The following is a 15,251-nucleotide window of genomic DNA, read 5'->3' as shown; positions in this document are numbered from 1 at the left end:
TGTAAACTCTCTACACCAAAGCCCATAGAGAAAATTGTCAATTTTACATCACAGCACACGGGACGTTTTCATTCACGTCTACCTCCACCAGTAAGTTAAAATACACCATCTTGTTACTTTGGTGTTTGAGATCCTTTACTGACTTTTGCCTGAGTGACAAACAATAACCAAAAAGAGGCAGAAGTAGACCAGCAGCTCTTGTGTTCCTGTTGGCTAAAAACACTGGTTTTCTCTATGGGCTTTGGTGCAGGAGAGGACATGGTTTACAAATCTCAGTTTTCAGCCTGAAAAGACAAGTTTACAGTGAGATAACATACTCTTAAGATATTACAGGCTTATGCTGCCATATATTTTTATTATGTGAGCCTTTTTGTGAAGTAGCTTCAATCTGTTTTCGTCCAATTTATACACGGGAGCAAGTGTCTGACACCTGAGTGGGTCCATTGAAACGGTGGTAAAATAAAAACGCTCTTTCAAATACTCTGAACTATGCTTTTAAAAAACACAATAATCAAACGGTATTAGTTTAACAATATGCATTACTCACAGTTTATTGGTCAAAATCATAATCTAGGGTGGTCAGTACTGATGCTCAGTTTGATAAAATATTAATATTAAGTTTATATAATACAGTAAGTTCAGTGACTGCCGTCAAAAGCCTTTCCACTGCACTCCCTCTTTCCCTCTTCGTTTCCTACCAGCGACAGCTCTCACTGTTGGTTTAAGCCTCAGCGCCTTCCGATCCACATGCAAACTATCCAATCTCCTTTTTTTTTCTTCTTTTTCTTCATCCTTTCTGCACATTTCCACAGGAAGATATGCAGCAGAGCTATAGTTGTTGACTTCGACCTCACTTTCCCATCAACACTGCGACTGGCCCTCCTGTTATTCCACGGGCAGAACATCCCTCTTACATGTGAAATGACTTGTTAAGCCAAAGACGTGAAATATGAGCCCTTTGCCGTGCATTGTCCAAAGCTGTGACACTTAATCCGGGAGTCAGTGCGACCCCTGGTTCTTCTCGTGGCTGTGTCATTTATACTGGCATCAGTACAGCAGCCATCCATGTAATTACTTCTCAGGGTGTTTTGCCGTGCTGTTTCGCCTGATGGTCCCCCACTCCCCACAACTCCTCTGCCTCCCCATTTTGGCATCCAGGATTACACACTGACGCACAGAGGACAGTCATGTCAGCAGTTCCTCTGACCATACAGCAGATCTGCGCCCTCCCCTCCTTCCTCTGTCTTTTGTCTCACAGCATCCTCTCATTCCGCGCAGGCTGGGCGACGCCATCCTGTGCAAATTTGAATTCAAGCATGCCAACAGTGCATCCAAACTCTAGCAAAAGACACCACATTCACACAAAGAAAGCCACATAATCCAGGTGTTTTTGACCAGTGGGAACGGGTTAGATTGGTTGACTCATTCCTGTGTCAAATGACTGCACTACACGTGGCTTTTAAACGGCTTCTGCTTCGACTGGTATTAGTGGAAACAGGTGAACATGATCATTTCTTCTTTAAAGCCGTGTTCACGTCAGGTGGTTTGCGTTGCCATTAGGAATACTACCAAAATAACCGGCCCCTACTGGGTACCAAACAAGGTACCCAGAGTGAAATGGTACAGTACGGTCAGAGCGGAGCTCCGCAGACATCAGTCGGGTGCGACTGGTGTTTCTTCAACACCCGCAGTCTAATCTCATACAAAGCTTGACGTTTTGTTGAGACAAACGTCCACAAAGAGCTGCTGGATGTCCTCCACTGGATGTCGTCTATGTGTTGCGTCTGACATCACCATCCGTTGTCGTCGCACCCGCACATGGTTAGGCTACGTGTCTCGCCAACACGGCCGACACCGGGCAGAGCCCACACCCCGTCTAACAAGTAAAGGTACTGTTCTAAGTCGAAATACAAGTCTGACCCAGGGCTTTACCCTTCTAAACTGTACCGTACCACGATGGAAATGCAACACAAGACAAAGTGGCAACCGCCATCACCCACAAGAATCCAAGGAACCTTTGAAATTCTCGATTTGGCTTACACTGTTGATGTGAATCCAATTCATTCATTCATGATGGTCAAGTTATAGTGTCCAATAACCTCTACATGTTTTTGGACTGTGGGAGGAAACCGGAGAACCTGGAGGGGGGTTCCCCTACACACACACACACACACAGGGAGAACATGCAAACTCCTTGTTCTGACCAGGTCTGCTGCAAAGGCAACAGCGCTAACCGTTAGTAAACAATCACAACATCATGTGCTACTGAAGAAGACCTGCAACTGACCATTGAGACCATGAACTCCTCAACAAAACTGATGTTACAAATCAAGTGAGAAGTAGAAGCTCTGAGACTTCTATTCAAACAGTTATTCCTGTTCCCAGTGGAGTCGACCCCTGGTGGCTACTCAGTATATTGTTACTTCCGGGTTGGCTTCATGCAGGAAACTGGAGAACTACGTCCATTTGGTTGTAAACGGTCTATGGCGTCAACACTCAGTAAGACTGAAGTAAAACAAACAATAACCGCGGTAACAGAGTCACTGAGCTCCGCTGTGGTGTCGTTTCCATGTCCATTCAGAAATATGCCCGTACCATCTTGCAACCGTATTTATTTCATCTCTCCATTCGCCATCTGCAGTCCTCCTTTTATCCCATACAGGGTTTACGCAATTCATCTGCCAAGCGAGCGCTGGACCACTGGTGAACAGAATGAACGAGGGGAAGAGGGATCGCCTCATTCACAGATCTGCCAGATTGCCTCTTCTTTATCGTCCTCTGCTCAGGCCAGACAGTCAAGGCCTGGGGGGTGGGGTGGGGGGATTTCAGATTGGATTGGTGTTTTTTTTTTTTTTTTTTCCCTCCTATTTGACTAAACTTTAATTTTACAACATCCTTGGAGAGGCCATGATGAATTATTGAACACACACATATCAAACTAATCTCTCCAACATGACGACTGTAACGGCGTCTTCTTTGGGCCGGGTGTCTGATATCAGATGGTAGCGATGAAGATGATGATGATGACTGAGACAGTGTTTCCCCAAGTGATGCCAATCCCTCACGAGCCAAAACGCTGAATCACAGCTTAAGTTTGCGCATTTTATTTGATCTATTTTAAGTAAAAAGGACCTGCAAAGTCATCATGAGACTTGAGAATTAATCTGCCCTTGACTCATGCCAGGAAATTGGCTGTCCCTGTTCACACAAACCTCCACCTTTGGTCGGGGCAAAAACACTCATTTCTCCTCCGTGTCAATCTAATCAGTGACCCCAGTTTCTTCAGGATCTCTCGTCATATCAGTAATCTGTTTTGAAATCACGTCCTGTTTTTGTCCTTTTACCTTAATCTCATGTAATCCACCAGTTCAACAAGTTCTTTAAGACCAACCCAGAGACACATTGGAATCGTTTGACTTTGTCTGGCCTCGTCCAAAGCTCCTCTGAAGATGTTTCAACTCAGAGATAATCTGGCCTCCTTCTTCTCCGATGAGCAGCTTCCACAAGGAAACTCTTGCCGATACAACTCACGTAAGTGCATCCTCGCACACTAAGTGCACTTTCTTGTCTGTTTCCCTTCCGTAATTTGTCCATTTCTCCGGCGTTCAGGTTCAGCCTGTGCTTCTTTTCTTTTTTATGATCTCAACACTTCCATCATGCTCGTAAGCAACAGCATGTGAACAGCTATGTGAGATTCTGTTAATTAGATGACTGCTTTTCACCCTGAAGAACAATGTCAGTCTGCAGTTTTATCTTATTTTCACTTCTGGTCTGCACGTAGTTTTAACACTCACTCACAGTCACTTTGACATTCTGTTCTATTCTAGGAGTGGGAGGAGATCATACAAAATAAAGCGCACCATCTTCCCACATGGATGTACAAATATTCTTTTCTTCAGGGTCAAAATGTGAAAGCTTGAAAATCTGCAGCACAGACTGAGATTTTACAACAAATTCCCTGTAAGAAAATCACATATTGTTCTTCGGTCAAACTCGAGTGAGTACGACGACGACGCGGTCGATTTTTGAATAATGACGGTGTTCGGGCAGATATGCACATGTCGTGATCATCTTTACAGTCATGTTTCTCTGTTACACACAGCTCTGAGAAAAGTATTTTTTCCTTTACAGAAGTTTACATATCTTTTCCAAACTCAAAGTGTGGCACATCAGCACGTAGCTGCTCTTCAACCTTGTCGGTTTGCCACTTATTCAGCAGCAACACTGATGTATCTCAAATAGGCCATGGAAACACAATTAGTTTTTTCCACTTGTTTTTACCCAGAATTAATGTCTAAAATCTGATCTTTATGAAAATAACTTCTCCTTATATTTAGGGCCCGAGCACGAATGTGCCAGCAACCTATCGTTCCTGTTGAGATGATTATTTTTCCTCCGAAGTTGCGCTCATTTTTTAGGGGGTTAACGTGCACAAACACTCCTGAAATTTGGCACAGTGGTCAGGTCGGTGAAAATGCAATATATAGTGGCATAAGGCACAAACCCGTTTGTAGCCCCAGGGCTCTATAGCGCCCCCAGAAGTCTGGTTATGGGACAAAATTTGGTGGGTTTGTGGCTTTGGCCAAAATTCGCCTTAAATGCTAAATTTCAGATTTTTTCTGTCGTGTCTAAGTCACACTTAGTTGTTCCGATTTTAACCAAACCTTGGTACACTTGTTGCTCTCATGAATCCAAACACATTTCTAATATACTTCCATTAGCTCCGCCCACCCAGAATTCGGTCATTTTGGAAAAACAAAAATGGCTCATCTACTCATTTGAACAAACTCGTCCTAGCACGTTTGAGCTAGCCGCGTCAAACTCCATGTGTTTCTAGACAAGTTGTCAAAGGATTTTCTCAAAAATCAAAAGGTGTGGCCTCAGCGCTCTCAAATTTGACGTTAAAATGGCAGGAAAAGTACTTTAAATTTTTTTTTAAAAGCTTTAACATAAACAGAACCACTAAACAGAACGGTCCTAGTTCCAGTGCTTATCTTTACCACCTTCCAAAAGCCTTCACCACTCTCATCTTACCTTGAGAAACGTGTCCAGAGATCCATTCTCCATATATTCAGTGATGATCATCACCGGTTTGCCTATACAAGGGAAATACAAAAACATTTACAAACACATTATGTTGTTTTCAGAACATCCTGAAGATAGTAATACATGTGGTAAATCAAGATAAAACAACTTTTTGTACAGAAAATTACAAAATTCTCATCTAAAAACTGATAAAACAGCAGAAAAACAGCATATTCAAGAAACATGAGCCATCAACGACATGGGAACATTACCAGAATTAGTAATAAAAAAGGTGAATAAAAGAATAGTTCAATCATTTTTAATAGAATGAACACAAATGAGCATAGTTATACTGATTTTCTACAATTTAAGCACATGTCAGTAGTCATTTTATTCTGTATGTGGCTCCTACCATAATATACTGTAACTCATATATGTTGAGCCTGTAACTCCTCTTGTCGATGTTTAAATGTCCTGCTACTGTAGCGGCAGAAATCAGGTATCAAGTGTACGAGCGAGTCAGACAAAGGTCAAGTCAGTGGAGCCGAGAGCTCGATAAACCTTCAGCTGCAGTTGTCAAAGCACATCTGAAGCCCGGTGATAGAGCAGAGCTGAGTCAGTGCTGACAAAGTACACATTTCACAAGAGGTTTGACAAGAAGTCTTCATCCACACAAGTGAGTGAGAACGTTCCGGTAATTTGTGACACATGAGACAAAACGCGGACGACTCACTCTTGGTGACCACGCCCTCCAGACGGATTATGTTGGGATGGTTGAACTGGCCCATGATCGACGCCTCCCACAGGAAGTCGCGTCTCTGCTGCTCGGTGTAGCCCGCTTTCAACGTCTTAATGGCAACCTGGATCTCTCTTTTCCCAGGCAGCCTCAGCGGTCCACTGCACACTTCTCCAAACTCCCCTGAAAGACGGAGTGTGGAGGTCAAATTATTGTCCAAAGTGGCACAAACTGAAAGGAACAGCTTTTTGGGCTCAAACCCATTTCACCCCTTACCTGCACAAATGAACCTGCTTCATTTAGAGAAGCTTTGTCCTGATTCTGGTTGAAATAGAAGCGTAACGGGTTAACTTGCTCTTTAAACTGAGACACACTCCAAGCGGAGGGTTATTCAGATTAACCCAATCCAAACTAATGTCTTGTTTGCAGTCTATTGTATAAACCAACTGGTCCACTATTCTTCCCAGACGATGAAGACAGCTTTTGACCCGTCTTTGGTTGTGCTTCATAACGGCTAAGTCTTGTTTCACCCCTTGCTCCTCCTCCTCTGTGACGTGTGTTCACATTAAGGTCGCCGTACGTCTGGATATTGGCTGTATAGTTTTTAGATTTTAGATATCCTGTCCGGCGTCCTGTGCAGCTTTGAGCCTTTATGGAGTTGTACTGGAACACAGCAGAAGTTCCAATGCCCTAAGATCTACGGTCCTAATTCTGGCGTTGATCAAATATGTCTCATATATCATGGGTTAAAAACAATAAACAAGGCTTTTATGTGTTGATAATGCACAGACAAGGCACTGCTGCTGTCTGCATCCTTTAAATCCGAGTCAAAAGAGTGTGGCTTTGTCAGCAACAGTAGTAAGGACGACTTTCGTGGGTTTTGCGCTGTTTGTCGTTGTGGCCTTGATGTAAATACTCAAAAGAAAAGGCGCTACTGAAAGACTTGTTTCCACAGATAAACATAAAAACAACAGATGCGCCGCTTGTACCTCTTATAATCTCATTTTATGGAGAAGCTACTGAAGTTCCTTGGCAAGAAAAACACTCCGGGATGCCAGGAAATGGCAGACATATTGCACATAGACATTAAGCTATGGATTTACTTGATATGATGCAGCTTTATTTATTTCTTACTTTCATGCAGTGAGATAAAAGTGTGCACTTTTGTCATGAAGTATTTTTCCTCCGGTTCTGTTCTGCATTCATCATGATGATGATCAGGGCTGCAACCAACGATTATCTTCATACTCTTCTCAATTAATCCAGTACTTGTTGCTCCGTAAAATATGTAAAAAAATTGCTGTTTACTAATCCTGGAAAATGTCTTGTTTTGTCCGCACACCAAAATGATTCAGTGTCATACGGAGCAAAGAAAACCCCAAAATATTCACATTTAAAGAAGAAACTTTTGTTGTTTGGATCACGGCATGATATATATACAAATAAGAAATGGGACTGAGCCTTTAGTCTGATCTCATGTTCGTGTTTAAATCCCAGGCGACGTTGTTTACAAATGCCGCAAATCAACATAATTGTCAGCGGAACTCAAATTTATAGCCGCGTGAACTGTCACTTTCCAGCACAGCGGCTTAATTGACCGTGTGTAGCGGCGCGTCTTCCTTTTTACGAGCCTGTTGCGATAATGAACGTGACAAACTCACTCGGGCTGAAGGGAAACAGGCGGCGCGGCGGCGACGGAGGACAAACGACAGAGCGCTTAAATTCCACGCGACGTGTCAGAATTAGGCGCGACTCATTACTGTTATTACAGCGGCGGAGGTGTGTTCTCATCAAGCCTTTGTACGACATTTTTACCTCGATCACACGGGTCTCGCTTCAGTTGGCTCACAGGGTGAGATGTAATGTATTCATGCGATACATTATTCTGCCCCACAAGCTAAACTGACTGCTCGGAATGAGAATGAGCGCATCTGTAACGCGCACACGTAACAGACTCACCAGCTCCGATGATCCTCTCTATGGAGATGAAGGAGACGTCGATCTCCTGGGCAAACTCGTGCACCGCCTGGTTGGGATCTTCGTAAGTGAGCGGGTCAATGTAGGTGCGCACGCCGGGGAACTTAACTGCGGAGACACATGCGGTGCACTATTATGGTCTGTTAGTGACATACTAACATAAGAGTACACACTTGTAGACACGCATACAAAAACAACTGGGTCAAATTCGTCGTCTCACACTAAAACTTAAAGCCTCAGCAGAATTAATCATCAGTCAGTGATGCAATGGATTTCACTCTTTTTTTTCACGACAGAATTCAGTGGATTACTCTCCATCAGTGTGATAAAACACCTTGATGTGTCATCTACAAAGAAGCTCTCTCTCTTTCTTTTCTGCATATTTATGCACAAGAGCAGCATCAGAGTTTTAGATCCACTGTTGCAGAAAACAGGGTGAGAATTGAAGAAGTGAAGTTTGACCATTTATCTACTGATCTATCTATACTGATATGTAAAAAACAAAACAAAAACAATCTTTGCACTTCTTGTGGTTATTGCGGTAATTTCACTCTTGCTGTTGCAGGAAGCTGGTGAATCAGCGTCTTTGTCTCCAGAGACGAGAGAGTTGGACAAACACCTGTACATAGTTTCCAAAGACTTAAAAATCTGGTGTTCGTGTACAACTACAGTGTTTTTACACTTTTTGTTTTTCTTTATTTTATTTAAAAAGGCACATTTTCTGGCCCTTTTATGGTTAAAATAAGCAAAACAAAAAAGTACAGACGGACATTTTGAGGCTTAGGTATTAAAGGGTTAAGTTCCGATCACTGCAAACAAAAAGTGCATTTTCAAACAAATAAAATGCAATCATTTGGAATGATTGAATCCATATTTTATTTGCAATTTGCGCATTCTTGATTTTGTGGTTCATTGTCATTTGCTTTGTTTGATAATATTGACACAAATCTAATTCCACAGAAAACCAAATCTACAGTAATAATAAAGTCTAAAAAAGAAAAGGAGATTTGTGTGCACACAATTATGCACCAAGACAGATTTTAGCACATTAGCACATCTGTCATTACTGCTGCCAGCTCCTTCACTGCTCCTCCATTTTGTGATATGATGAAGGAAAGTGAGTGAACATTTAAGGTGTTTACTGTTTATATAAAGCTTTCCTTAAAATCCTACCCAAAATGACTGCATCTCGTCACGAATATACAACAAGTCTGAACCATAATTACTTCATGTAAGGCCTAAAGAGAGAGAAAACAGTCATTAAAATGTAAATAAACTTACTGTGGCCGTTGTGGAAGTGCATCTTCTCCTCTTCAGGATCCTGCTTGGCTTTGCTGTAGCCACACCGCCTGAGAGAAAGCACACGCGACACGCTACAATATCATTAAAAGCACATAGAATAGAATAGAATAGAATAGAAATAGTTTATTCATCCCCAAGGGGAAATTGTTTTAACATAGCCACTGCTCATGACATGTTAGAAAACGTTAAGATTAGATGGGTATTTAGCAAAGACTGTACAATATTTTCCCATTTCCTAACCAAAAAAGGCAAATGGTGACATTTCAAATATGACGTCAGATCCTGGTAAAGATAGCACCGACACAGGAAAAGACATAGAAAAGGAAACCATGACTGTCAAAAGACATAATCATAATTGAATCTAAGTGCCAGCTTTGTGTTTTTCCTCATAGGATCCGCTAACCTACACCCCAACGTTTGCTGAAAGCGCTGAAAAGGTACGAGCCGTCGAGATGAAAGCAAAACGACTGCAGTTTCCACAGAGTATCAAGAAAAAAACCCACGTCGACACATCAACTCTGACCTGTGACACCACAGAGGACAGTCTTCATTGTACAGACCGGAGGGAAAAACAACAAAAAACTGGAGGAGGAATTCATTTAATCTACCGCCATGTTTTATTTCTGTATAATATACTTCACGACGACGTTTGTTTTCACCCTTCATGGCCAAAAATATCTATTAAGCTTCATGTTGTGTGAGAGAATAGTCTGTGTGTGTGTGTGTGTGTCAATATTTAGACAGAGAACATCAGAGATAATCACAGATAACCCAGATTAAACAGCAGGATTGGTTTTAAACTTGATCCTGTGAACTTACACATACGCGCGCACACGCATGCACACACACACACTCAAAATTGATATACATACAGTTTTGTGCAGTCAATGGATTTTGAATTTGCAGAACTTGGACTTGCAGAACACTAAAAGGCTTCTTTCTTTCTTTTAGAGACAGAATTGATTTCATTGTTCAAAACATGGAGACAAAGGTGCACACACACACACATACACACATATACACACACACACACACAAAGAGAGAGAGAGAGGGAGAGAGGTCACGTCTAAGTATTTTCTAGTCCAGCTCTCTGTAGGGCGGCAAGGCTTGGCCAGAGGGGTTTGGTATGGGCAGCTGGATATAGTAAAAGGGGGAGGGGAGTCTCAATTTGTGTGTTATTGTGTGTCTACATGTCTGCAGTAGGCTATGAGGACACCTTTTTATTCAAACCTGTCTTTTGTGAGGACACTAGACAAATCTAAAGGGCTTTTTTGAGGGTTAAGACGTGGTTTTAGGGTTAGTTATGATGATGATGATTATGGTATTGAGTGTTCTCATTAAGGATGTTGTACAAGAAAATGTGTGTGTGTGTTATAAGAACACATATTTATTTAAACTGTGAGGACATTTTGTCAGGTCCTCACCATTTTAAAGGGCTTTTTTGAGCCTTAAGACGTGGTTTTAGGTTTAGTTATGATGATCATTAAGGTTAGGTTAAAGGACTATGTCTATAAGTGTCTTCACTAAGGATGCTGTACAAGAATGCGTGTATGTGTGTGTACTCTATTGTGAGGACATTTTGGCAGGTGCCCACAAATTTAAACGGCTTTTTTGAGGGTTAAGACGTGGTTTTAGGGTTAGTTATGACGATTAAGTTTCGGGTAAGGGACTACGTCTATGAGTGTCCTCACAAAGAATGCTGTACAAGGATGTGTGTGTATGTACTATGAAGACACATTTTTATCCAAACCTGTGAGGACATTCTGTCAGGTCCTCCCAAATTTAAAGGGCTTTTTTGAGGGTTAAGACGTGGTTTTAGGGTTAGTTATGATGATGGTTATGGTATCGAGTGTCCTCATTAAGGATGCTGTACAAGAAAATGTGTGTGTGCGCGCGCGTGTGACCCAGGGTGTTTCAGTTTTGCCGGTTCTGTTGAGTCGAGGGATTTGAGCAAAAACGTCCACCGCCTACAGCCGGCCCTCTAACATGTGTGAGTGCAGGTGAACTCATGCATACATGCATCAGCGTGCACATGTGTGCTGTGTCTGCATGTCCACACACATGCTAGTGTAGTCTGGAGGGTCATGGGGGGGGGTTGTGGTGCGTACAGTGGACAGAAGGTTGAGGATCGTGCCCAAAATCAACCAATGGAAAATTTGGCGTTCCTCCATTTCTCCTCCTCCGTCCCTGCTCAGTTAAACCACAATCATTAGTCTCTCAGAATTTCTTTTTTACATCTTTAAACCTCACCACTGCATCTGCTGTCTTTTTCATGCGATCATTCCTGACGCCTTTGAATACATTTTATCTTTAATTATAACGAACTAAAATGATGACCTTATGTGGGGTGGGAGAAAAAAAAATGAAGCCGCGTATGGATAAAAGATGATGATTAAACACATCCGTAGACAGATTAATGTGAAATAGATCATTATTACAAATGTGTGAACGGGGAGTTGGGAGGAGGAGGAGGAGGAGGAGGAGACCATCACACCACAGGATGAGAATCTGAATTTGCACCGGGCTTTATTTTATGAAGCTGCCTTCAGCTTTGTTAATTATGGTTCAGTAAAAGGACATGGACACAGTACATAGCCTGTAATTAACTTAATTAAATACATTTCATGGCAAAATGTGATTAAGAGGGAATCGGGGTTCGAGTTCAAGAGTTTACGAAACTTCTGCAAACAAATAAAAAGAGCTGCGAGGGACAAAGACACTCGTACAAGGACAACACACTGAATATTTCTCTAAAATGTGTTAAATAATGTTATATTATGAGCAGCCGATTAAGTGCTTTGCATATGCAAATAAGGTCTCTACTTTGTATTTACACCTTTGTGGCTGCGTGTGGGAAAATTATGAGGTGAAAATTGCTTGAACTAATTACAACACAAGGTCAGGTGAAGGTCATATGAGCCCACATGCTTGCAAATAAAACAGTAATGTAATGTATGATGTATATAATGTATGGAGGAGGGAGCATTAAATACCTCAGTGTTACGATGTAAGGTGATGTCGCCAAACTCAGGCACAGGACTCACCGTCTGTATTATACACCTGCTCTTAATGTAGGACTTAGTCTTCATCACCTACCAACCAACCAAATTAACAACCTATTTACTTACCAAACTACCAACCAAACTAACAACATACTTACTTACCAAACTACCAACCAAACTAACAACCTACTTACTTACCAAACTACCAAACTTCCAAGCTCACAACCAACCAAACAATCAAACTAACAACCTACTTACCAAACTACCTAGCTACTAAACTAACGTCATATCTACCAGACTAACAACCTACCAACCAAACTAACAGCCTACCTACCAAACAATATATCTACCAGCCTAACAACCTGACTACTTACCTATCAAACAACCTATCTACCAAACTATCTACTAACCTACCAAATTAACAGGCTATTTACCAACCAAACCAACAACCAACCTACCAACCAAATAAACTACCAGCCTACCAAACCATGAAACTAAAAGCCTACCTACCAACCAGACTAAAAAACTACCAACATACCAAATTAACAGCCTACCTTCCAAACCACCAACCAAACAATCAAACTAACAACCTACCTACTTATCAAACTACCTACCTACCAAACTAACAATCTACCTACCAACTAACAACATACCTACCTAACTACCAGCCTACCAAACCATGAAACTAACAGCCTACCAACCAACCAACCAACCGACTTGCCTACCCACAGTACATGTCAGTGTGATGGTTCTGGAACATCTTAGCTCTGAGTACATATACATTTCCCAGAGTTGTCACAGGAGAATAATGTGAGTGCGCACACACACACACACACGTACACACACACACACACATATACATATCAAACAGTGTTGTGTTTACATTGTGTCAGGGATGTATTTTTATTTCTTACCGCCCGCTCAGTAAGAATCCAGCCACCACTGCCAGCAGGACCAGAGCCAGGGTGACGGCCACCGCCACTATGGAGGCCTGAGCTCGTTCACTGGTGGCAGTTACTGCCAAAGAAATAAATAGACACACACACACACACACACACACACACACACACATGCACGCACGCACAGCAGGCATCTGTTGTCGCTGCAGCCTCCAAAAAAGCAGGAGGGAGACACATACAAGCTGAACTTTATTGTACTGTCATGCTCTCTCCCTCTCTGGGTTGTACTCACAGTAAGGGCTGGTCTGGAATTCAAATCGCCGACTGAATGCGCCATAACCTGCCGAGGTCCTGGCTCGCACCTGGAATACAACATGTCCATGTATTTCACAAAATTTACACAAAATACCACACATTTTATTTAACAAACCTTTAATGACACAGGAAAATGTCAAAGATTAATAAAACGGTGCAGAGAGAGAGAGAGAGAGAGAGAGAGAGAGCGTCGACCTGAATCTCACAGTCACAAAGACTAATATAACAATATGTGATAACGACAATATACGGCGAAAATACTGTAAATAGAAAATCTGCTGATTCATGAGTTGAATGTGAATGACCCAGCGAGTTTGCTTTAAAATGACTCTTAAAACTGTTCAGGAAATGTGAAAATATTTACACACAATGTGTAAAATGTGTCATAAAGAGTGAGAACAGGCTGTTTGTCGAGACTGTGATCGGCTCGCCGCCTCGATTATTGCATTTTAACCGAATTTTAGTTTAAAAATGGCGCGAATTAAAGCTCCAGTGTGCAACTTCTGTCGCCAAAACACTGCTCTTTTTTTTGCCATTCTTTTTTCAGAGACATGCTCTCCTCCACACAGACAGACACACACACACACACAGACAGACACACACACAGTCTGCATGAGTCATGACGACGAGGATTAGGGCTGAACTCTGCGTGTGTAATTCTTTGGTGTTTTTAAGCCAGCGAGGCAGACGCAGACATCAGACTTTCCTCGCTGCTCAGGTGAGTTTTTTTTTTTTTTTGGCAGAGCTTTCAGATTACAAGTGTTTGCTGCCATCTCGCCGTCTAGATTTACCGCCGCAGCCGCTATTCTTCTTCTTCTGCCTTTTTACTCTCCGTCAGTCATAATTAAAAAACGCCTTGATCTGTGTGCAGTTTTAAAAAAGTTACATACTACACCTTTAAACCAAACTCTTCCCAGTATTTTAGACAATATCTTTTTGGATAACTCTATTTATTGTAAATCTGTGAGTATAGCACTCGTGTTTCACCTGGAAGATGTAGACTGAAGAGGGCTTCAGGCCTTCCACCACCATCTCGGTCTCCTTTGACTTTATTATCGTGTAGCTGGAGTCCTGCTCCTGTCGTGGGAGAAAGAGAAGAGCGGGATACTCTGAAACTGTGTCGTATTTACATTTCAATACCAAAACATGCGCTAGAACGCGATTAGAGCGTGTCGCATTAAGACTCTTCTCTATGGGACGACTGTGATTGGACAAATGCGGCAAAAACGTCACTTCCACGGAAGCTCAGCTTCTCTGGGAGTCTCACTGTGAATAGAACAAGTTATTATCGTGTTTCCTTGTTCTAGTTTCCTGGATTTATGTTTAAATAAGTGGGCCTGGAATGAGCTTCCCCTGCTTTAAAGACCAGCGACCGTGGATGCCACACTTCATCTGCATCTGTTGTCTCCATCTGTTTTTTCTCCAGTTTTTCCTGCACATCTCCATGGCGGGCGCTACTGTGAGTGCATGTGCGAGGATCGGTTTCCTCCAAAACTGTAACCACATCAGGTTGAAACACGGCTTAAATGCCCTCTCTCCATTAGCCCCGGAGCCATTAGCTCACCACTGACCACAAACCCCTGTGTGTGTGTGTGTGTGTGTGTACCTTTATATTCTGACCTTCCCAGAAAAAGAAGACATGAGAAGAAAGAGCAGAGGAAGGGCACGAGAACAATGATCTGAATACATGGATCAAATTGCTCTACCTACACAAAAAAATAGCTATATGGAGACATTTTTTCCACAATAGTGGACCTGATTTAAAAGGCCACTCTATAAGGAGAAAAAGAGTATATTTAGCTTCTACAGCATCTCTGAGGGCCAATTTGACCAATGTGGGTCTAAAAGTTTCCCGCTAATCCACGACATTAAATATCTGGAGTCCAGAACTGGAATGAGCTCCCTGTAGTGTCTTCAAACTCTCCAAAGCACGGGAAATACGAGATATTCAGCAGTTTTAAAGACATCCACGAATGTTCACCGTAAAACAGGCGA

At 42.2% G+C, this 15,251-nt stretch overlaps 1 protein-coding gene across 1 annotated transcript in view; it reads right to left on the bottom strand.

Moving 5' to 3' along the window:
- LOC122758257 (ephrin type-A receptor 5) overlaps nt 1-15,251 on the bottom strand; it is an 83,040-nt gene that overhangs the window by 17,212 nt on the left and 50,577 nt on the right. The window contains exons 7-13 of the mRNA XM_044012283.1: nt 14,244-14,333; nt 13,234-13,303; nt 12,957-13,059; nt 9,020-9,087; nt 7,721-7,846; nt 5,759-5,944; nt 5,035-5,096 (exon numbers count right to left, since the gene is read on the bottom strand). Coding sequence (XP_043868218.1) covers nt 5,035-5,096; nt 5,759-5,944; nt 7,721-7,846; nt 9,020-9,087; nt 12,957-13,059; nt 13,234-13,303; nt 14,244-14,333 — 705 coding nt within the window. The remainder of the gene's footprint in view (nt 1-5,034; nt 5,097-5,758; nt 5,945-7,720; nt 7,847-9,019; nt 9,088-12,956; nt 13,060-13,233; nt 13,304-14,243; nt 14,334-15,251) is intronic.

Source organism: Solea senegalensis, linkage group LG21 (assembly GCF_019176455.1).
Source record: "Solea senegalensis isolate Sse05_10M linkage group LG21, IFAPA_SoseM_1, whole genome shotgun sequence".
Classification (NCBI taxonomy): domain Eukaryota; kingdom Metazoa; phylum Chordata; class Actinopteri; order Pleuronectiformes; family Soleidae; genus Solea; species Solea senegalensis.
This window is presented reverse-complemented; position numbering and strand designations above follow the sequence as displayed.